The sequence below is a fragment of the Mixophyes fleayi genome, chromosome 11 (genome assembly GCF_038048845.1).
Source record: "Mixophyes fleayi isolate aMixFle1 chromosome 11, aMixFle1.hap1, whole genome shotgun sequence".
NCBI lineage: Eukaryota > Metazoa > Chordata > Amphibia > Anura > Limnodynastidae > Mixophyes > Mixophyes fleayi.
In genome coordinates, this window is record NC_134412.1 from 10,366,652 (window position 1) to 10,392,242 (window position 25,591).

General features: G+C 37.7%; 1 protein-coding gene across 1 annotated transcript in view; it reads left to right on the forward strand.

The window, feature by feature from the left end:
- The window catches only part of LOC142107826 (phospholipase A2 inhibitor and Ly6/PLAUR domain-containing protein-like), a 37,525-nt gene extending 12,715 nt beyond the window's left edge, over window positions 1-24,810 (forward strand). The window contains exons 2-5 of the mRNA XM_075191449.1: window positions 1,741-1,872; window positions 3,030-3,176; window positions 11,139-11,282; window positions 21,701-24,810. Coding sequence (XP_075047550.1) covers window positions 1,741-1,872; window positions 3,030-3,176; window positions 11,139-11,282; window positions 21,701-21,888 — 611 coding nt within the window. The 3' untranslated portion in view covers window positions 21,889-24,810. The remainder of the gene's footprint in view (window positions 1-1,740; window positions 1,873-3,029; window positions 3,177-11,138; window positions 11,283-21,700) is intronic.
- The last annotated feature ends 781 nt before the right edge of the window (window positions 24,811-25,591 follow it).

The following is a 25,591-nucleotide window of genomic DNA, read 5'->3' on the forward strand; positions in this document are numbered from 1 at the left end:
ATTGAGCAGTTAGATTGGTTTGGAACCTAGAAGATCAGAGTTCAGGTGATGTGGGAAACGTTTTTTAAACTAAACAATATTTAAGGTATATAAATAGGTCTCTGTATCTTTCAGAACAAAACAAAACTGCCAAACAGCCTACCTACTTTAATTGTTTATCAAATGAGTAATAAATGCGACTACCAGCTGTCAGACCACTACGTTCTGGTACAAAGGCTAAAAAGGATGACAAAAAGTTACAGTGTAGCTGTATAAACATTTGCTGAATCAAACTGGATTATTCCAATCCAAACCCAAACTGTCATATCTAAAATGTCTCAATATTTTAACATACTTGTTAAATAGCATTTATATCTTTATGAATGTCTTCTATATGTCATGCAAATGAAATTCTCTTCACAAGAATCAAATAATAACAAGTTGGGTTTTATTTCAACATGCAGCATGGGTCTCTGAACTGACAAACAGAGACATTTAATGTGGGTCTCAGTTTTATATAGTCTTCACAATACAGTTTAGGGTAAATACATTAGTGTACATCATAGATTATAGATAAAGCATCGATTTTATGTATTTTGGCTCTGCAAGAGATCACTAATAAAAGCCATAACAGTTTGACAGCTGCAAAACTGAAGATCAGCTAATACATAACTAGATTATAACACTTAAAACACACACATTATTGGGTTAGGACGAGCTATAATCTTAGCTGTGCTTAGTAGCACAATCTGCAGTTAGCACGTGTACAATCAGATGAACATTGATACGTCAAATTGCAGCCGCTTGCATGAACAGGGAAAGCTGTACGAATACAATGCTGTCTCCATATAGGGTCATGGGTTGGATTCCCGACCATGGCCTTATCTGTGTGGAGTTTTTATGTTCTCCTGTGTTTGTGTAGGTTTTCTCTGGGTGTTCCGATTTCCTCCCACAGTCCTAAAACATACCGGTAGGTTAATTGGCTGCTAACAAATTGACCGTAGTATCTCTTGGTCTGTGCGTGTGTGTATGATAGGGAATTTAGACTATAAGCTCCAATGGGGCAGGGACTGATGTGAATGAGTTCTCTGTACAGCGCTACGGAATTAGTGGCGTTATAAAAATAGCTGATGATGATGATGATGTAAGTGCAGCTAACAGATTTCAATGCTGTACAAATGCCAGGAGCAAATGCTCATTCAGCGCAGCGAGGAGACTCAAGACCACAGAAGTTGTCTTCTTGTAGTTAAGTCGGCTGTCATATATATATATATATGTATATATATATATATATATATATATATATATGGTGTATATACTCACAGGTGGTGTGATTGCACATTTTGACAATACTACTCTATGCTGTGTTTTGTTTTCTGCATTGTCCGTTATTTGATCCAATGGGAGGAACAACCTATGAGGAGGATTCTCCCTCTCTGACTAGACGACCTACTAATACCTCATGGTACGCATTATATTACATCCATTTATAGTATACTAGTGATAATACACATTGAGGCGCCCTGCCTGTCTTCTGTTACAATATATATATATATATACACACACACACACAAAAATAAATCAACTGTCTCTTTTGCACCACTGGTATATAAAGTACATACTTTAGAAAAACACTAAATAGTGTGTAAAGATGTATTTTTACGCTCTGAGCTTATGCTGGTTTAAAATAATTGTATGTCCATTCATGAAATCAGCTAGTTGTTGACACTGAATACGATGAAATCCTATCAATGTCCTCAGGTGCTGCTCTGAAGTGTGAAGTGTGTTCTGCACTAAACGCCAACAGCTGTTCCGGCCACTACGAGACCTGCAAATCTCCGCAGAGCCAATGTATGGTAACACTCACCGAGTCATCCGTTGGTCCTGTTATAGGTAATTGATCATTTGACTTGAAAGCTACACATTATAACCTAGTTTATATTGTAAACTATGAAAGACCTTTTCATTTTTCTTACAGTCTCAACAATGGCTTGGATTTCAGAAGGACAAGCATTATAATTATCTTGAGTCTTTAAAACCCACACAAGATTTAACACATTTGAAACTTCTATACATTATATTTGACCTAAGCCCCTTTTAATTTATGTCTTGTCATCTTCAGAAATCCCAAATGACCTATGATTAATAGTGCATGGCAAATGTGAGGTTCGAAGCAAACCAGATTTTGGGCTACTCCTGGGGGTAAATGTATCAAGCTGCGAGTTTCCGGCGGGTTTAAAAAGTGGAGATGTTGCCTATAGCAACCAATCAGATTCTAGCTGTCATTTATTTACTACAATCTACAATGTGAAAGCTAGAATCTGATTGGTTGTCATAGGCAAGATCTCCACTTTTCAAACTCCCAGTTTGATCCATTTACCCCATGATGTCAAATCACAAGAATGTTTAGGAAATATAATAAAAAATATACAGTATATAAAAGGAGAGAGGTCTATTTGAGATTTTTTTAATAAATTAAAATAATAATTAAACTGATTGTGTGCAGCCCAAATTACACCCTCAAAGTTACCTGTGGATGCAGAATTATCTTAGAATTAATCAGAGCAATCTTTATTTTAATACGTGCTTTATTTTTCACACTATACTCTTTATATTTCCTCAGATTAATTTATAATACACACGTGATGTTTTTATATGTATAAATTCCTGTAAATAATATTTCTATAAACAAGGAGTTATGGTGTCATCACTTATAATCAGTGAGTTCTCAATGAGCATTAGGAACATGTTTGTGCTATAAGGAATATGACACCTCATTATGTAAAGTATTATGGATATTATTTGAAAGCTGTGACTTATTTAGCCTGTATAAGAGCACTTGGCCTTCCAGACTTCTAATATCCCTATAATTTACAATAGGAAGTACAATATCCTATATATAATCTTCTAGTAGAGCTTCCTTATCTCTTTGAGAACTTTCATTTACTTCCAGTGTAGTCATCTACTAAATCATAATAGATTGTACAAGTATTTGGTCATTTTTTCCACTTACAAAAATTCATTTTCCATAACCTGTTTCCGATTCTTAGGGGGTGTATGGAGTGCCGTCCTGGTGAAATCTTGTGGAAGTGCCTATGACTGTAGTCATCCAGCCACCCTAACTACCATGGAGTTCCGGGTGAGAGTGACCACAAAGTGTTGCGACAAGGACTACTGCAACAACAGCACCGTGGACTGTATGTACTTTCATGGATTTTTCTGTTTTGACATTTTTTTAAAACTTATAGTAATGAAAAATCCTTTAGGCAAAGATGTACTTGATGTGTGGTATTTGGCACCAAACTTTAGCGGGACGCTTAAAGTGTAGCAATATCATAGTAATTTGTTATAGCACTTTACCTAGTTTCTATGATGGTGCCAGTAAAGCTAGGGACATACTTATGCAATTATCGAGCAGGTCACACGAAAAGCGACCAGTTGGTCAGCTATTGAAAGAGTGTGTCTCCCACAATCATGTTTTATTATGCCGACGCACATTGCATCTGTTGATTTGGTCTTCCGAAGTTGCTAAACGATAGAATGATTGAACCATGTCGGGCGAATGTGCACACCGTCACTACGAGCAGTGTAGGCAGAAATCTGTAGAGTGTACAGAGTCACGACCTTTTCAGCATGTGTTTTCTGAGACATTGGGTTTTTGGTCATAGCTTAAAAGTAATATGGTTACTCAAGATCCTCATCATATATGCACAATATTCACTCCTGACAGCTAATTTAAATATCTCTTGCTGTTTTATAGCACTTCACTATCATCCCTTCTGGTGCCCATGATCTTCACATCACCTTGTACATCATCATAATCCTGACATCACCTTGTACATCATCACAATCCTCACATCATCTTCTACATCATCATAATCCTGACATCACCTTGTACATCATCATAATCCTCACATCACCATCTACAGCATTGTAATCCTCACATCACCTTGTACATCATCATAATCCTCACATCATCCTGTACATCATCATAATCCTCACATCATCCTGTACATCATAATCCTCACATCACCTTCTACATCATCATAATCCTGACATCACCTTGTACATCATCATAATCCTCACATCATCTTCTATATCATCAAAATCTTGACATCACCTTGTACATCATCATAATCCTCATATCACCTTGTACATCATCATAATCCTCACATCACCTTCTACATCATCATAATCCTCACATCATCCTGTACATCATCATAATCCTCACATCACCTTGTACATCATCATAATCCTCACATCCCCTTGTACATCATCATAATCCTGACATCATCTTCTACATCCTCATAATCCTGACATCATCCTGTACATCATCATAATCCTCACATCACCTTGTACATCATCATAATCCTCACATCCCCTTGTACATCATCATAATCCTGACATCATCTTCTACATCCTCATAATCCTGACATCATCTTGTACATCATCATAATCCTCACATCCCCTTGAACATCATCATAATCCTCACATCCCCTTGTACATCATCATAATCCTGACATCATCTTGTACATCATCATAATCCTCACATCCCCTTGTACATCATCATAATCCTCACATCACCTTGTACATCATCATAATCCTGACATCATCATAATCCTCACATCACCTTGTACATCATCATAATCCTGACATCACCTTGTACATCATCATAATCCTCACATCACCATCTACATCATTGTAATCCTCACATCACCTTGTACATCATCATAATCCTCACATCATCCTGTACATCATCATAATCCTCACATCATCCTGTACATCATAATCCTCACATCACCTTCTACATCATCATAATCCTGACATCACCTTGTACATCATCATAATCCTCACATCATCTTCTATATCATCATAATCTTGACATCACCTTGTACATCATCATAATCCTCACATCACCTTCTACATCATCATAATCCTCACATCATCCTGTACATCATCATAATCCTCAAATCCCCTTGTACATCATCATAATCCTCACATCCCCTTGTACATCATCATAATCCTGACATCATCTTGTACATCATCATAATCCTCACATCCCCTTGAACATCATCATAATCCTCACATCCACTTGTACATCATCATAATCCTGACATCATCTTGTACATCATCATAATCCTCACATCCCCTTGTACATCATCATAATCCTCACATCACCTTGTACATCATCATAATCCTGACATCATCTTGTACATCATCATAATCCTCACATCATCTTGTACATCATCATAATCCTCACATCATCCTGTACATCATCATAATCCTGACATCATCTTGTACATCATCATAATCCTCACATCACCTTGTACATCATCATATTCCTCACATCATCTTGTACATCACCATAATCCTCACATCATCCTGTACATCATCATAATCCTGACATCATCTTGTACATCATCATAATCCTGACATCATCTTCTACATCATCATAATCCTGACATCATCTTGTACATCATCATAATCCTCACATCCCCTTGAACATCATCATAATCCTCACATCCACTTGTACATCATCATAATCCTGACATCATCTTGTACATCATCATAATCCTCACATCCCCTTGTACATCATCATAATCCTCACATCACCTTGTACATCATCATAATCCTGACATCATCTTGTACATCATCATAATCCTCACATCACCTTGTACATCATCATAATCCTCACATCCCCTTGTACATCATCATAATCCTCACATCATCTTGTACATCATCATAATCATCACATCATCCTGTACATCATCATAATCCTCACATCATCTTGTAAATCATCATAATCCTCACAACACCTTGTACATCATCATAATCCTCACATCACCATCTACATCATTGTAATCCTCATATCACCTTGTACATCATCGTAATCCTCACATCACCTTGTACATCATAATCTTCATATCACCTTGTACATCATCATAATCCACAAATCACCTTGTACATCATAATCTTCACATCATCTTGTACATCATCATAAAACTCACATCACTTTATACATCATCATAATCCTCACATCATCCTGTACATCATTGTAATCCTCACATCATCTTCTACATCAACATAATCCTCACATCACCTTCTACATCATTGTAATGCTCACATCATCCTGTACATCATCATAATCCTCACATCATCCTGTACATCATAATCCTCACATCACCTTGTACATCATAATCCTCACATCACCTTCTACATCATCATAATCCTCACATCATCCTGTACATCATCATAATCCTCACATCCCCTTGTACATCATCATAATCCTCACATCCCCTTGTACATCATCATAATCCTGACATCATCTTCTACATCATCATAATCCTGACATCATCTTGTACATCATCATAATCCTCACATCCCCTTGTACATCATCATAATCCTCACATCCCCTTGTACATCATCATAATCCTCACATCATCTTCTATATCATCATAATCCTGACATCACCTTGTACATCATCATAATCCTCACATCCCCTTGTACATCATCATAATCCTCACATCACCTTCTACATCATTGTAATGCTCACATCATCCTGTACATCATCATAATCCTCACATCATCCTGTACATCATAATCCTCACATCACCTTGTACATCATAATCCTCACATCACCTTCTACATCATCATAATCCTCACATCATCCTGTACATCATCATAATCCTCACATCCCCTTGTACATCATCATAATCCTCACATCCCCTTGTACATCATCATAATCCTGACATCATCTTCTACATCATCATAATCCTGACATCATCTTGTACATCATCATAATCCTCACATCCCCTTGTACATCATCATAATCCTCACATCCCCTTGTACATCATCATAATCCTCACATCATCTTCTATATCATCATAATCCTGACATCACCTTGTACATCATCATAATCCTCACATCCCCTTGTACATCATCATAATCCTCACATCCCCTTTTACATCATCATAATCCTGACATCATCTTGTACATTATCATAATCCTCACATCCCCTTGTACATCATCATAATCCTCACATCATCCTGTACATCATCATAATCCTGACATCATCTTGTACATCATCATAATCCTCACATCATCCTGTACATCATCATAATCCTGACATCATCTTGTACATCATCATAATCCTCACATCACCTTGTACATCATCATAATCCCCATATCATCATAATCCTCACAACACCTTGTACATCCTCATAATCCTGACATCATCTTGTACATCATCGTAATCCTGACATCACCATCTACATCATTGTAATCCTCACATCACCTTGTACATCATAATCTTCATATCACCTTGTACATCATCATAATCCACATATCACCTTGTACATCATAATCTTCACATCATCTTGTACATCATCATAAAACTCACATCACTTTATACATCATCATAATCCTCACATCATCCTGTACATCATTGTAATCCTCACATCACCTTCTACATCAACATAATCCTCACATCATCGTCTACATCATCATAATCCTCAGATCATCGTCTACATCATCATAATCCTCACATCCCCTTGTACTTCATCATAATCCTCACATCACCTTGTACATAATAATGACCCTCACACAGTTCCTTTAAATATTATGTACTTAGCTTGACATCTATATGCATTTCTGCAAAAATATCCACAAATAGACTTTTTAGTTGTCACTTGCAGGACATTTTAACCGTGCCCCTGCTTGTAGATGACCCTTAGCCCTGTATAAAGTCTTAAAAAGTAGTAACGGTAATAATATACAGGATATGGGTTATTACTAGCTTCGAACACAAATTTATTTGCAGCTTCTGCTAGTACCAGAACCTGGTGAACAGCACCAAGCTGTCTCAGCCTGTTGATGAAAATTTATTAAACTGATTTAGAGTTATGTGAAAATTTTGCCAAGGTATAGAATTTGCAGCGGAGTAAACAATTTTGCACTGCAGGGGGCTACGAAAGTAAACATTTTTTTCGAATGCTACAAATTTCTGCACAAATACTGGGTAGCATTATCACAACACATAAATTTAAAGTTGAGCTAGAACACGATCCCTCCCAACTCTAAATTTGTCTGTACATTTTTCCCCTATACAGCAAAACATGATTCTGTCTAGGTGCAAATTTGAATCTTCCATCTGGATTTACCCCTAACTCTAAATGATACCAACCAGCTCTATTTAAAACGTCTATTTAGAGTTGGGCTAGACAGAGCATCCATCACAACACTAAAATAGGTTATGTATTTTCCATTACCCCCCACCCCAAGCCACAGAACTATCTCCCAATGGCATTGAAGGACCTTGGGCTGAATTCTCTACTGGTACCGGTCTGGGGGTTCCAAAGTAGCCGTGGACTCACCACCCCTTTAACATATTAGAATCGAAATTACATTAACACTTTCTATACAGTGTCGATAAATCACATCTGTTCCGTTTAATGTCATAGGCATAGACGACTTGATCTTTTTGGTTCCACATGTTCGAAGTGTAGACAAACTATGAAAAAAGTTTTCTCTTATATAAAAGTGAGATATTGACAACAATTGTTCAGTTAACACAGCATTTTATTAACAGAATGCTGATGCATCTGGAAAAAGAAAGGTTTATGCCCTTTGATTCAGCACAAATTCCTCTTTATGATTTATTGTGTTTCTCTTCTCCGAAATGCTGGGAATAACATTGATTTTAAAAAAAATGTTCAATCTCGTCCAATGCAAACTTTACATCAGGGCTAAGCCATCAACAATGGACTAAATATGAAACACATTTGTGTTTGGTTTTCAAATTCCAAATTCCAGATTGTGCTTCAAACACAAATGCAAGTTCTGACCCAAGCGCAACAATGTTGTTTTTGTTCATTAGTGAAATATTTATTACCAAGATTCCTAGATGTTTCTAAACATTTACTGGTTCTGAATACAGGGGGCCTGATTTATTAAGGAGCGGAAATGCCGATGCGTGCCGTATTTTGCATATTTTTGCTCAATGAGTTCTGTTTTCTCTTGAGCAAGGTTACCCCCAGCATGCACTGTCCATTCCTTAGGCTCAAATGTTTTCCTGCAAATAAAATCCTCTTTACTGACACTGTATATCAGGTATTAACATAGCCTGGCATCATTTTGCCTTGCTCATTAATTTATTTCAATGATGGACTTATAGTGGCAATATAATTTGGTGTCTGCTGGAGTAAACAGATGAGATTCATACGGGGAGCAAGATTTCCTACTATACTTCTATCACCCATTGGTGTTGTATATGTGCATATCTATTGGATGACACATGTATGATTTTAAAGGACTCTTCATTTATTTTGGTATTTTTATTTATAGGCAAACAACAGTACTATAGGTGTATTTTTATTAAAGTTTAATAAAAGTTTTAGATTAGTTTATTTGTCTATAACAAGCAGTGGATAATGGTATGCACAACTATTAATCCTGTTGCTCTTTTTTTGACTTTATAAATATATAAATATACCATTAAATATGCATTGCCTTTAATGTTACATAAGCAATTGTTTGCTAACTCTGGCTCTGTGGGATCTCTGTGGTGATAGGGAATTAGCATTACAGAGGAAGTTGAGCAACTGTTTAGTGAAGTAGCCAAGCTGGTCCCTGGCTGTACATCAGCTTTTCTGACTAAGCAGCAAGGATTCTCAACTTTTTTGCCTATAACATGTAGTTCATTTTATTAAAAAAAAAAAAAAAAAAAAAATTGTGAAAAAACCTATAGGGACCAATCAAACATTTGCTTTCATTGTGTAACACGAACAAGTATGATAGAAGCAAATTGCTGATTTGACATTAATTTCCATTCCTCAAAAATATTCAGTAGTCTGTGTGGTTTTGCCACCTGGTGGTATGAACCTTCCATATGTGGCCGAGTGTGGGGGGGAGGGGGGGATGTAAAGTCCTATAGACTCATGTTTTTAAAGTGACCTACAGCCACAGCCTACAGTGACCAATAGCCACAGCCTACAGTGTCATACAGCCACAGCCTACAGTGACCTACACTCATAGCCTACAGTGACCTACAGCCACAGCCTACTGTGACCTACACTCATAGCCTACAGTGACCAACAGCCACAGCCTACAGTGACCTACACTCATAGCCTACAGTGACCAACAGCAACAGCCTACAGTGACCTACAGCAACAGCCTACAGTGACCTACAGCCATAGCCTACAGTAACCAAAAGCAACAGCCTACAGTGACCTACAGCAACAGCATACAGTGACCTACACTCATAGCCTACAGTGACCTACAGCCACAGCCTACAGTGACCTACAGCCATAGCCTACAGTGACCAACAGCCACAGCTTACAGTGACCTACAGCCATAGCCTACAGTAACCAACAGCCACAGCCTACAGTGACCTACAGCCATAGCCTACAGTGACCTACAGCCATAGCATACAGTGACCAACAGCCACAGCCTACAGTGACCCACAACCACAGCCTACAGTGACCTACAGCCACAGTCTATTGTTACTCCTTCACAGATCATACTCATTAGGCAGCTCCATTTATCTGTCAGTATGTAGACAATAATCAGTTTCTTCCCAGTTGTACTTTATCACTGTTTTTTCCTATTGAAGTAACCAGTACAATTACTGTAACGCTCCACGACCATATTTGCAAATGATACTAAACTATGTAGTCTTATCAACACAGAACAGGATACCAACTTACTACAGACATATTGGGCCAGAGTCATTAAGGAGAGCAAAGCATAAAAAAGGAGTAACTTTGCACCATGGCAAAACCATGTTGCATTGGAGGGGGAGGTAAATTTAAAATGTGGGGATAGATTTATAGTTAGGGTAGGGCATGTCCTAGATCAACTTTACATTTCAGTTTAAAGAAAAGCTATCAAGTATTTGTATGCTACATGTAAAATAGACAGTACTTTCCTTACATGCAAAATAATAAACTAATTTACACCCCTTGCATTGTAACATGGTTTGTCCCGGAGAAAATGTACTCCATTTTTGTGCCTTTCTCTTCTTAATTACTCAGGCCCATTAAGTCAAAATGTCAAACTGGGCTTTGAATTGCTAGATGGTATATAGTATGTCATTACACTATATGTATACGTATATGTGTTTTTATAATTATCTTAAAATATTTTTTGCTTTTTCATTTCAGGGAAACAACCAAATTCTACACTTAATGGCGTGACCTGTGAATCCTGTTTTGCTAGAAATTCTGCAACGTGTGATGTGAAAGTACCTATGAATTGTTCTGGAGATGAGACTAACTGTGTACAGTATTCAGCATCAAGAGAAGGAGGTAAGAAACTTCTTTGTTTTGGGTGAGAGCGAGGGCTTACTTTGGCTATAGTTAATGCACTCGCTGCTTAAAGGCACAATAACCTAGTTTTTAATGCTTTCCAATATGATTTATCTATTTAAGTTATACAGAAATAAATTCATTTGTAAAAGTATTGGGACATCTGCTCATCTAACATCTTATTATAGAACCATGGGTACTTATATAGCATTACTGCTATAACAGCCTCCACTGTGTTGGGAAGGCTTTTTGCTAGATGTTGCACAATTGATGCAGGGATTTGCTTCCATTCAGCCACAAGAGCATTAGTGAAGTCGGGCTCTGATGTTGGGCGATTAGGTCTGGTCCCAGTCTTATTCCAATTTATCCCGAAGATGTTCCTTCACTGGAATAACGGGGTCTAGCCCCAACCATGAAAAATAGCGCCAGACCATTATTTCTCCTCTACTGAAATTCACGTTTGGCACTATGCATTCAGGTTGGAAGTTTTCTTCTGACATCCATCCAGGGGCTGGTGAGCACACTCTCTCTGCCTGTCTCTGCCGAACGGACCTGCACACTATAGTGTGTGCAGCCACCAGCAGCAATCCCCTGCTGGGGGGGGCGATCGCCTATATCGCCCCCCCCCATAGATCCACCACTGCATCCATCAAATCAATCATTCCAGGGACGGTATTTTCACTGTTCCATAGCTCATATACCACTTCAGCGACTGCTTGGCATTACGCATGGCCAACGTAGGCCTGTGTGCAGTTGCTCCTGCATGAAAACCAATTTAGTGAAGTCCCAGAGAGCTAGGGTTTCCATTGCTTGCAGAGGTAGTTTGGAACTTGAGAAAAAATGTTGAAACCAAGGACAGATGATTTTAATGCACTCAGTGATCCCTTTCTCTGAGCTTGTGTACCCTACAATTTGACATTTCCATTTTACAATAACAGTACTTAAAGTTGACCGGGGCAGCTGTAGCATGGCACAAATTTTAAAAAATGACTTGTTGGAAAAGTGGCATCCTATGTCGGTCACTGAGCTTTTGAGAACGGCCAATGTCTGTCTATGGAGATGCCATGGTTGTATTGCTTGATTTTATACACCAGTAAGCAATGGTTGGAATAGCTGAATTTGCTATAGAAAAATTTGTACATAAAAGACCTTCCCCTAAATGTGTGTGCTAGAAATTCCCACCTCCACCTCTATTTTTGCTATTCCCTTTCCATAATGCAATTATAATTATTTCTGTGCTGATCCATTCTGTGTTATGTGTCTGAAGTTAGATCCCCCTTTAATCGCTCACAGCCTAATTTGCACACATGCTGAAATCCATATCACTCTACTGTATCTAATATTTGTACATGGTTGTGCTATTTATACTATTATTTAATAAATCCATTAATGAAATATAGTAATTTTTCTCCATGGCTACATCTCACCACCATCGTCAATCGTATGCAGTCTATCTATGCAAACACTGCCGAGTTCACAAGTTAACTGCGGTTTTTTTTTAAACTCAGTATCGTTCACATTGCGTTTGAAAACAAATCAGGCCCTTTGCCATTTCTCAAGACATGCATAATACATTTATTTACAGTCTAGATCAGGGTTTCCCAAACCCAGTCCTCAGGGCTCCCCAACAGTGCAGGTTTTCCAGATCACATGTGACATAAATAGAACTACCTGTGGATCTGTTACAATGTGTCAGTCAGTAATGAATACACCTGTGCTCCAGCAAGGATATATGGAAAACCTGCACTGCTGGGGAACCCTGAGGACTGGGTTTGGGAAACCCTGGTCTAGATATATAAAAAAACAGAAATATTGTAAGATACAATTGCAACACAGATACATATTGTATCTAATAGGCGTGTAGCAAGACTGAGTTACTCAAACCTGTCATTCTGGAATAACACAAGTAAAAACCCCATTGATTTCTAATGATATCATTGAAAATCTGCTTTGTTAGTCATATACAAACTCAATCTGAACCCTGCAATGTAAGTGTGTAGATCATGATTACTCAATACTTGTTTTAATCAATTGTATATGAAATAGAATTTCTAGAAGGCCCCACATTGCTTGCTGAATGTTTTTAAAATGACGTGCAAATTACGTTTTTAAACACAAGCTGTGTTCCTTCATGAATCTGATTCTTTATATTCATAGCGATTGACCTAAGCAGCTACAACATACAAGTATATTTAAAATATACCCCATGGAACAGTTTGTGTACACTGTGTAAGTTAGGGCACATATATCTGGGAAAAATTATATCTGTGATTTAACAGCCTCCATTATTAATTGATTTCCTAAACTTTCATTAATTAGTGTTATTTCTTAGTATACTATATTTATATATATTTAACTAATGTGTTTTTACAAGAGCTGTCGCTATCCACATTATTTTTAGCTTTTCTTTGATATTTCTAGTATTCCCCACAGTGTTTACAGCTTTTAAGTTGTGTTACGTGCTTATTTATTAAATGCCTAATCTGTTCTTTGCAATTTAGATGTGGTTTCAAATATTGCCAAGTAGGAAATGTGTTTATGCACAAAAACGGTCCTGTTGATGTCTTATAGGAAAAGGCGGACACTGGTCTAATGTCACTTGAAGGTTCACTTAATAATGCGACCCTGTGTTTTGACAAAAGATTTATCATTCTTCACTTCTAATATTTTGAAGGCCACAGACAACACTTCTAAAGAGCGGGCGCCCAGATTTCTGGCACATGATAAGAGCTATGATTTAAAACATTAGCTAAATGGATAACTCTGAAAACATCTACCCTCTAATGTTTCATGTACTGGCTCTACCAACTAAAAATCATTGGGGAGATAAAAGAAACTAAAAGGACTTAAACTGCCTACCAACTCAAACGTTTATATAAAAAATAAACATGGGTATATATAACTAATAAACAAACTTGAGCATTTTAGAGCATTTTTGTACCATCTTGTACAGCCCAGAACGTAGAATAAGTGCTTATAAAAACCGCTTGAGCAATTAAACTGCTTATGTGTTTTGCTCTCATGTTGCTCCTATAAATAAATGATTCTAATTTGAAGTGTTTAGAAATTGCTTTGAGTGCGTTAAAGTACCCGTGTAACACTACCCTAAGAGACTTCACTTCCTTTCCTGATTTTCCAATGGAAAATGCATCACAGACATTAAATTAAAAAGAACAATGGAAAAATTAACACTGAGAGTGTCATGATAAAGTTACAAGCTTGATACTAATCCACCCATAAGAGCTAGTCTTCTCTCATGTGAAAGCATTCTCACAGTTGAAATAAATACAAGGAACATTTTGCATCGGGTGGACCTAGCTCTTCTGTGGCCTCTGGCAGCAACTGAAATAGTCCATTCTCATCCCAAGCATATTTTATCGAGAACGTATACTAGTAAATTGCACCGTTGTAATCGTTATTAAAGTTTAAGCAGTTGGACTAGAATGCACTGCAGGCGTGTTCTTGTAAAAGGAAATCCTATTGATCATCATCATCATTTATTTGGGTGGGGAACGCATATGCGATGCTTCTGAGACTGACAACAATGTCATCGACATGAAGATACCGATGACAAGGATTCCGATGATAAGTATATAACTACATACCTTAATGTAGATCTGCACCATTTCCGGTAACTCTTGTAGCCGGCATGTGAGAATTGCGATGCAAGACAAGTTGGCGTGTGTTAAGCACATCATCATCATCACCATCACCATTTATTTATATAGCGCCACTGATTCCGCAGCGCTGTACAAAGAACTCACTCAGATCAGTCCCTGCCCCATTAGACCTTACTGTCTACATTCCCTAACATACACACACACACAGACAGACAGACTAGGGTCAATTTTGATAGCAGCCAATTAACGTACAAGTATGTTATTGGAGTGTGGGAGGAAACCGGAGCACCCGGAGGAAACCCACGCAAACACGGGGCGAACATACAAACTCCACACAGATAGGGCCATGGTCGGGAAATGAACTCATAACCCCAGTGCAGTAAGGCAGAAGTGCTAACCACTACGCCACCGTGCTGCACTTCATTCCCCTTGATGATAGTGCCATTGCCGCTTTTGAGGCGGTAATGGCTTTACCCCACGCCTCTATAAGGTTTTGTGGCACCAGAAAATGGTGCAGATCTACATTAAGGTATGTAGTTATATACTCACCATCAGAATCCAACATCATCGGTATCTTCATGCTGTTGACATTTATTTATATAGCGCCAGCAAATTCCGCAGCATTTTACAATTGATTGGAACAGCCCTGACGGGTTTCTTTGCCAATTGGCTATTGCACCAGAGGAACGGATTTCTCAAACTGTATGCTCCAAACGCCAGAAACCGTTCTTAACATGGAGACTGTTATTAATCTTATAGATTGACCTTCTGTCTCATATGCAATAGTTATTTTTCAATAAAACATTCACTAACTGTCATGCACAAACCAGGAGACTATTTCAACACTTGTACTTTCATCACCCATAAATGGTATATGCAATAGCTACATGTCTAGTAAGTGTCACATTTCATAGCACAATCTATCAAAAGATAATATCTATACATAACAAATCTTTCAGCAATAAATACATCACAAGCCCCATAATATAACAAGACCGTTTTGTGTAAGTAGAAAACTCCCATTATATACAATGAAAAGGAAATAAGAAAGTAAATGTTAAATGCAAGTAAAGTATGGCTGTCGTCCTCATAAACCATTGCCACGCCATGATTGATCATGATGAACATTAGCACCCATTGATCTTCTTGTGAAGCTGTTTATAATGCCAATAAGTCTGTTTGAACAGAAAATAGAAATTACAATTTTTCACATATGTGAACTAAGCATATTTAACATTCTCGGATTGGGAAAGTCCTATCTTCACATGCAATGTGCAAACATGTTCAAATATCCAGGTTTAAACTTGCAGTATCATCTATTAAGAAACAAGCAATTAGCCTGATTTATAAGCTCTGCTCTGTTATTATTGATTTAACATTACATGCAAAATATTATCTTCACCACACGAAAGTATTATTTCAACATTGCTTTGGTAGAATCATTTTTTTGTTTTGTTTTCGTCAGTAGTGCAGATATAGTGAGTTTGTTTCTTGGATAAACACCGGGATTGTTAACCAAATGTAGTCTCACTGAAACAACGGGAAGTGTTAGGGAGATTTTTAAGCTACTTCCTAAAATCAACAGGCACCAAAGCCATTCCTGTCCAGAAGAATAGAATTCTGGGAAATGCCAGTTACATGGTTCCTTGTTTCTGTTGATCTTTTAGAACAAGTCAATGGTTCGTGCCAAGAGAAAATATTTACCTACAGATAGACATTTTTTTAAGCCAGAGGTGCATGCTTCAATACACCCTGTACGACTTCTGGGTAATTACTTTTACTTGGCGGTCCTGTTAGAAAATGCAGGTCTTCTTAAGCCACTTCTAAGCCTTATCTTCTAATCACACAACAGATACAGCTTTTAATATTGTTCTTTGCAACATATGTATGTTCAGGGAAGAGAGACAGAAGGATGTGATATATTATTCCGAGGAGATGACTAGAAGTGACAGCGGCTGACCCTTGTTTTTATATTCTTTTCTGATTTGTGAAGCCTCTTAGAAGCATGAATATCTGTGTGGAGTTTGTATGTTCTCCCCGTGTTTGTGTGGGGTTCCTCCGGGGGCTCCGGTTTCCTCCCACACTCCAAAAACATACTGGTAGATTAATTGGCTGCTATCAAAATTGACCCTAGTCTCTCCCTCTCTCCCTCTGTGTCTGTGTGTGAGTGTGTGTCTATATTAGGGAATTTAGACTGTAAGCTCCAGTGGGGCAGGGACTGATGTGAATGAGTTCTCTGTACAGCGCTGCGGAATTAGTGGCGCTATATAAATAAATGATGATGATGATGATGATATTTGTATATCGAGATCAGAAAATGAATAATAGGGAACATATTTCAAGAGACATAATTTAGAGTTAGAAGCAAAACAAAAAAAGGAGCAAATTTGCAACTAGGCAAAACCATGTTGCACTGCAGTGGGGGGGGGGGGGAATAAAATGTGTGGACATATTTAGGGTATAGTTGCCTACTCTCCTGGAATGTCTGGGAGACTCCTAAATTTTGGGGAGCTCTCCTAGACTCCCCAGAGAGCAGGACAACCTCCCGAATCCTGCTGCTTCATTGGTGAAGCTGGCAGGGGCGGGGCTAATTGAATCATCCTGGCCCCACCCTCTGCTGTAATGGGTCCAAGATGGTATTGTATCACAGGGGGTGGAGCCTAATGAGGTGATTAGCGTGGTCACACCCTCAAAACACAGCTAACTTTGGAGATCTCCCAGAGGGGTGATCTCCAAAGTTGACAAGTATGATTTAGAGTATGAAGGGGGCATATCCTAGCTCATATCTAGGTTGCAGTGTAAAGATTAAGTTGCCCAGTATTTTTGTGCAACAAGCAAATGCATGCGAATAAACAAATGCGAATAAACCCCTTGCACTGGAACGTGGTTTATCCCGAAGCAATTTTGCTCTTTTGTTTGCTTTGTTTGAGAACATGAACTTTTTATTATGTAATCCCTGGCTGAGGTCACATTCAAACAATACAAGTTATCTCCTTGGGGCTTATATATAGACTTACTATGATGCAATATACAAATATGTTTAATGATAACTATAATTATACGTCCAATCTGGTTATGTTAAAATGTGCTGCTATGTTATTACTGTTTTGTATAACTGGTATTTGCATTAGTAATAGCGTTTGTAGGTGAGCACAGTTATTAGCATTGCCGCCTCACGTCACTGGGGTCATGAGGTCACGCTCTACCTGTGTCTGCGTGGATTTCTTCAGAGTGTTCAGGTTTCCTCTAACACCCTAAAGACTGCAGTAGATTAATGTAATTCTGACGGATGCTCAGAAATGAAACACAAAATTCATGTCCAAACACAAATGACTTCCGACTGCCTACGTCGTGAATGGTGGAACTGGGGAAGGACTGCATACACACTAGCCTTGTTTAGGACGATAAAGGGAAGAGTGGACGTCCCTTTAGTGACTTTTTACAGCCATATTGTCGTGAGCAATGACTGTAATTTCGTACTCATTGTTGTGGATCGGTCGGAAGTTTATACACACTACACAGCGGAAACGAGAGTGGAACGAAAATATTTAACGCTACGACCAACCAAATGAGGCGATAATCGTCCATTTGGGCAGACTTTCGACTGTTGTGTCACTGCACACACTGACCCGACTTTTGTACGAGCGGTCGTATGTCGGCTGTTTGAGCCAATTATTGGACGAAAACAGTGTAGTGTGTACCCAGCTTTACTAGTACATTGATATCTAGTGATTTCTCTGAAAATCTACTAGGTTATTCATATACAAACTCAATGCGAAGCCTGTGATGTAAGTGTGTAGGTCATGATTACTCAATACTTGTTTTAAACAATTGTATATGCAAAATAGTTTCTAGAAGGATGCACATTACTTACTGAATGTTTTCAAAGTTCACATATTGTCTAATTTAATTCTCTCTAATGAATATAAGTAAAAATTCTCATGTGACCGGGCGTCCTGTGGGGCTGATAAGCCTTACGCTTGCTATACATAGCTATTTTATTTGTCAATTTAGTTACTTGGCTTGTGTGTGGTCCCCGAAACGATTATTTTGAAATATTACAATTAAATTGGATTTAATCAGAGAGGACTAAACTACTGGGTCTGGCAGATTTGACTTAAAATGTATATGGTCATATTGGGATTCATGTGCTTAAATGGAGATCCCAGGTTGTTTGAGATAAGGAGGTTGTATTTGGGTTTCGTCACATTGACTTGCAGTCTTATCATGGGCAAGAATACAAGTGGTAACAAGTCTCTCCAAATAAACATACAAACTGTTCTAAGTCACCATCTGTTAGCAATAAAATCAGGATTGTGCCCCAGGAATTCCATGTGGGTTCGTGTCTCCAAGAAAGCAGAACATGAACAGCATAGTTGAAAAAGATAAAAAGTTACTTTTTTATTTCATTTACATCTTTAAATCACTTTACTGACAACAGGTTATGTGTTTCAGGCAAAGCTTGCCCTTAATCGTAGCTACAGTAAGGTAATTCACAAGAGTCTTTACATAGGTCTTCCAAGTACGCCCTTCACATCACTGGAGAACAATAATAACACAAATTAACCATGTACCCAAAAAGAGTCTCTTAATTGTGACAAAATAATATATTGAAAGTCAGTAACATGTATAACAACACATATTGTCATGTACTTTATTGGTTGGTGTTTCTGCTTTATTTCTGTTCATGTCTCAATAGGTCTCCATGTTACCCAGGCTACCAGCATAAGTTCATAGTTTAACCAAACATGTATCCTTCCCAGTCACTGAATGAAGGTGATCTCTGGAATGACATAATAGTAACCACTTATCTCCAGGATGTAATCAAATTGAATAACATTATTGGATAGTGTAGGAAACAAATAATAATAACATGTAATACATTATACAATACTTTATGTATGGCACATGACTCAGCTTGATTGTATCAAGTTGTATTTTTAAAACTATACTATCAAACCCTTCCCCGATCTTCGTTGATGCAGCAAACTCTCGCAGTTCACCATCTTGTTCCGTCATTGGTAAAAGGACAGAACTGGCACAAGAGTCGTTAGATTGGAGAATGAGAAGCAGTAAGGATGTACCAATATGAGTACTACGAGTAGAATTGTCTATAGCGAAGAGTTGGGTTTTCAGAGAAGTGTTTAATGAGTTTAAGGCTGATGAGAGTCTGATAAGGTGTGGTAGGGAATTGGGTAAATACATAGGTGGGTAATAAGTGGTTATCAGAGATAAGGTGAGGCGCAGGTCAGAGGCGGATGTTAGAGGACAATAGGCAGAGTATTTTGAGATGAGGTTTGAAAGGATGGTTTTGTTGAGGGTTTTATAGGTAAGGGTGAGTATTTTGAATTGGGTTCTGGAGGATATTTGAAATCAGTAATGGGATATACAGAGGGGTGCAGGAGAGGATAATTAGTTTTGATGCGACATTTAGGATTGTTTGAAGTGGGGATAGATGGGATTGACATGGGAGATGATGAGAGAATGTTTAAGAATTTTGGATAAGTAAAGATGTTTTCAACCGATATTTCAATGATGAAGGAGACAGCTCTGAGATAGAGACTACATATGAGGGGTAAAGGACATGGTGGAGTCAAGGGCAACATCAAAACTTGGGAGGAAACTGACAGGGAGGAAGATTTGATTAGAGGTTGTGACTCTGGGAGAAGGAAAGATGATACGCTCTGATATGGACAAGTTTAGAAGTGCACCTCGCCTTTGAAAATTGCAGATATCCTTCATTAAAATCTCCCTTAGTCTCTGAAACAAACATAGGATCATTTACCAAACACAAGAAGGCAGAGCTGACTACTATTTGCACAAATGCACCAGTTTGTTCACCAAGTGCAATTTAAAGTGCATGTCCACTTCCTGCTCCTCAGATGTTCCCTTCTAAAAGGAAGGGTGGGGGGGGGGGGGGACATAATTTTGCAGGTCTACTGAAAATACTCACATTTGAAGAGCAAAAACATTGATTCAAAATGAAACCTACTAACACTTTGGCACTTCTGATTCAATCATTTAAACTCTAACATTGCCCTCATAAAATAGTGCTTCGCTTAACCTAATGTATGTCTTTACATGAATCATGGGAGGGAGGGTGTATTACTTACATATGGTTCTATTGCATATTTCAAAGTTTTGTTGTGTTGGTTGAAATACACCTAAAAGGTGAAAAATGTTCACCATCCAAAATACAGAATGCAGCCTAAACTTCACAACCTAGAAAACCAAAGTACTTGGGAGGAGAGAAACTTACTGTGTATCTTTCCACGAAACAGGGATTGGTCCAATAAATCCACCTTCTGCACCCCATTATCTTGCTATTATTAAATAATCTCCGCCCCACAAAATAAAATCGCATTTTTGCATACAAGTGTATAAATAGGTGAATCCAAATTCCAGGTCCACACTCAGAACGTGACAATGCATCCAGCTTCTCCCATCAGAAGATGCTAAATGTTGTTTCCCTGTTGACACTGTTATCTTTAGCTTGAAAATCCATGAACTTACCATAAAAATGGGTTCATTTGCATGAAAATGGTTGTGTAATGTCTCAAATCAGCATTTCAATTGGGATTTTGCACTTTCTTAAATGAGTTTTACTGTCACTCTCTTTGGAAACCATTCCCATGTTCTATCAGACTCCCCCCAAACCTTTAACTTCTAGGCAATTCCTTTCTCTTTCACAGAAGTTCATTGCCAATAACGCTATAAAAACCCAGCCAGGATATTTTCCCACACACCTATGCAATTAATATAAAGTTCTGAATAGTAGTCTATTATTTTTCTTTGCAGGGTCCACCATCACTCTGGCTGGTTGCGCTTCGGAGAGCATGCAGAGGTCTCAAGGGAGAGCTGCCTTTCAGGGATCCTCTATTAGTGTGAAAGGGATGCAGAACAGAAACGGTGCAGAGTCTCTGAGACACAACCCATTCCTGCTACCATCACTGGCTGTGATAACCATCCGGATATTTGCACAATGAAAACAATGACTTTTCTATATACCAAGTGTCTCTTTATGTTTGCAATGTATTTGTCTATGCCCTTACATACTACACCTATATAGCTCCGGACAAAGAGATTTACTGCACATGAGAGTAGAGTTTAAAGTCTCACTTGTATGACTAGGTGAACAATTTCCCATTAGACCCATGAACTGAAATTCTAACATCATTGTCCCAACAGAATCTATCTACATAGTTTGTTCCTGGTCTGTTCCTCCCTTGTGGAGAGGTTAGAACATGGCAGCACAATACTCTAGATGGCAGAGGCAAGGTTATCACTCCAACTCAATTCTCTTAACGTACCTCTGATAGATGCCTTATTCAAGATAAATAAGGATGTGAATATCTGTATGTAGGAACAGGTTGAAGTGTCAATGTAATATAATTATGTTTATTGGGTTGGGTATGAAATGTTGAGTATGAAAATGTCGACATTCAGAATGCCGACATGTTTATAAGGTCGATAGGGTTAAAATGTTGATATTGTGAATGTCGACAGGTTGTAAAGTTGACAATGTCGACATAAGGCATTAAATTTAAACTGGCAATACTGCCTGCAGTAAAGAAAAAAAATTAAGCAACATAAGTAAATATAAAAAAATGTGTGCTCCCTTCCCCCAAACAGCTTAACCAAACCAAGTGCTGCCAGTCTAGGCTAGTACTAGCAAAATAGAGGGGACAAAAAGCGTGGGGTACCCCTGATTTTACTTCATCTGTCATACATCCAAAGGATCATTGCTTGACAAAACAAAAAAACAAATTACACAGAGCTAAAATAACTCTAATGAGCTCCCTGCGCAAAGTGAGTACTTAGCCGAACTGGTTCTATTTATAACATGGGAAATTCCCATGGCCACTTGACTTCAAATCCCTTTGTTATAAATAGAACCAGTTTGTCTAAGATCTCACTTTGTTAGAACTAGTTTAGCGTCATGTAATTGGGTTTTTTTATTCTGCCACGCAAGGATCCTTTGGATATATGACAAATGAAGTAAAGTCAGGGGGGACTCCATGCCTTTTGTCCCCCTGATTTTGATAGTACCAGTCTAGGCTGGCAGCACTAGGGTTGGATAAACTGTTTGGGGGCACACTTTATTTTTATATTTACTGCCTTTTTTTTTTGTCTGTATTGTCAGCAGTATTGCCAGTTTACTGCTTTATGTCAACACAGTGACAATCGACTTTACAACCTATCAGTGCTCATAATGTCAAGATTTTAAACCCTGTCAACCTTACGAACATGTCGACTGTCTGAATGTCAACATTTACCTTGCCGATATTTTGACTACATCCCTGTTTATTTGGCACTGTTGCTGTTTGTACATAAGGAATATCATGCCTCTCATGGGACAAGTAATATGTCATCTACCATGCTATAAACTATGTTTACCATTCTATCTAGTCAAATTTAAAATACTGTCACAGTTATACTTACCTGCACCACCTCTATGTAATACTATAGTCATGGCTTTCACTTACACTTGCTCTGTGTCAATTATTATTGCATTTCCTACCAGAAATGTTCATATGTACAAGATACCACTAGAGATGAATGAACTATTCAAGTCACTTTGAAATTTGATACAACCAGCCTAGTTTGACCACCTTAAACTTGTGATTAAAAGTAATTTTTGGTCTGACCACCCTGGTGGGAATTTATTGAAGCTACCATGTTAACCTGAATTGGAAGTTTAAACTCAAAGTTTGCATTTCGCACTTAAAAGACATTAAAATTAACTACAAAATGGTTTAACCATGTTAGAGACAGTTTAAACATTTTAAAAGTTGTTTGGGCTTAAATGACAACATTTTAGGTTTTGTTTTTTTTTGTTTTTTAATTCAAACAGCAGATATTACTGTGTGTTCAAGGTCCAGTTAGAAGTTTGAATTAACAGGTAATAAAACATTAAAAATACCATACAATGTAGCCATTTAAGCTCAAACAAGCTTGCACATATTCAAACCGGCTCGAACATAGTTAAAACTGTTCACCTTGCTTGAATTTAAATGTTGTAGTCTAAAGTTAAAGAATTTATTGTACATTTTCAAATTTTAGCTCCAGTTCGACAGAACATTTCACAAAGCAATTTGAAACAATTTTCAGCATCACTAGATACTTCCTTCTTCCAAAATAGCAAATAAATCCACTATTTCACATTTATATTTGTAAGAAATGTTGTATACTACCGAGTTGAATACTGAACATAAAATAATTGAAGAGCTGAAACTAAATCTAGCACCATGCTCTCTCTCACTTTTCTACCACAACTTGCAATGTTAGAAAGCCGTTGCTTTGCAAACTGAACAGACAGAGAATGACTGACAATTTAGCAGACTTGCTTTGTAGAAATACAGAGTGATTTTCAGGTTACCTAAGCAATGATCTTGGTTTCCTTTCAATCTATAATTCAAATATTTTCTATTTACAAGAGTTAAGCTGAATACACATACTATACAAACATTCACAGCATGTATAGGAAATCTAGTTCACAATTTCCTGTTGGATGTCATAGAAAATGACCAAATAATTGTTCAACATTAACCCATACTTGAACCTCTGTTACATCTGTAGAGTTGTACCAATTTAAAACATATCCATATTAGTTTGCTCATTAATAAAGTATGACTATTGTAATTCTGGTGTACACATCAATGTAATGGTATAGCTACAGCTAGAATAACTGTAAAACAATTAACGGCAGCACACAAACTTATTTACTTTTAGTGAGTGCACAAGTCACATAGTCAATGCCTGTACTATATAGATGTACTGACAATGATATTGTTTATTTATATCCAGTCTCTGTGGAACATTAAAACTGAAATGTGATAATTTTGTACTTATTATATCTATTTTTTTTGTCTGACCTATTTATTTCAGTAAAATAATAATCCTTGTTATAGTGTTTATTAATTATTTCATGATCAGTACTACAGGGTATAATTACTTGCCAAAGATTCAAGCACATAAACTTCATATTGAAGATTCACTTCTTCCACGCACAAAAAACTCTCAACAGTCATCATCAAAATTCTCTTAACCTCTAATGAAATAAACACACTGACAACTACTAGTTTGGTATAATAATAATAATAATAATATAATATATATCATATATATATAATAATATTAATGATTATATAAACTTGACGGCCGCGAGAGCAACTTGGGAGTCAGCTAACAACTAAAAGCTGAACCAAACAGCGTACAGCCACAGGCACTACCACTGGTACCAGGACATAGTCCCCTACAATAGGCCAAATCTTGCGTAATTGTGAGTACTCCCCCTCTGGTCTCACGACGATGATGTGCCATACAATGCTGGTCAAAGGGACCCCCACACGAAGGGACCAAGAACGTGGGGGCTTCGAAGGGGGCAGTGACATTCGGCCAATCAGCGATAGCACCGTATGAATTTGTCGCCAACTGCAAGAGCTCTCCCGCCTAACTGTGCTCCTCTGCAACCGGGAAAAAGAAATGGTTAACATAGTAAAACTTAGTAAAACACATGGCCATCCTGTGAATTTAATTCATTTATGATAATTCCCTCCAATGTGGTTTTTTTTAACTTCTGATTTCCATACTTGGTTTCCCATTAAATTGACCTTGGTTAAATTAAGTGATATAGAAAAGCCTGAAAAATTATAATCAAAGTCTTACCATAATTTACTTTTACGGGTG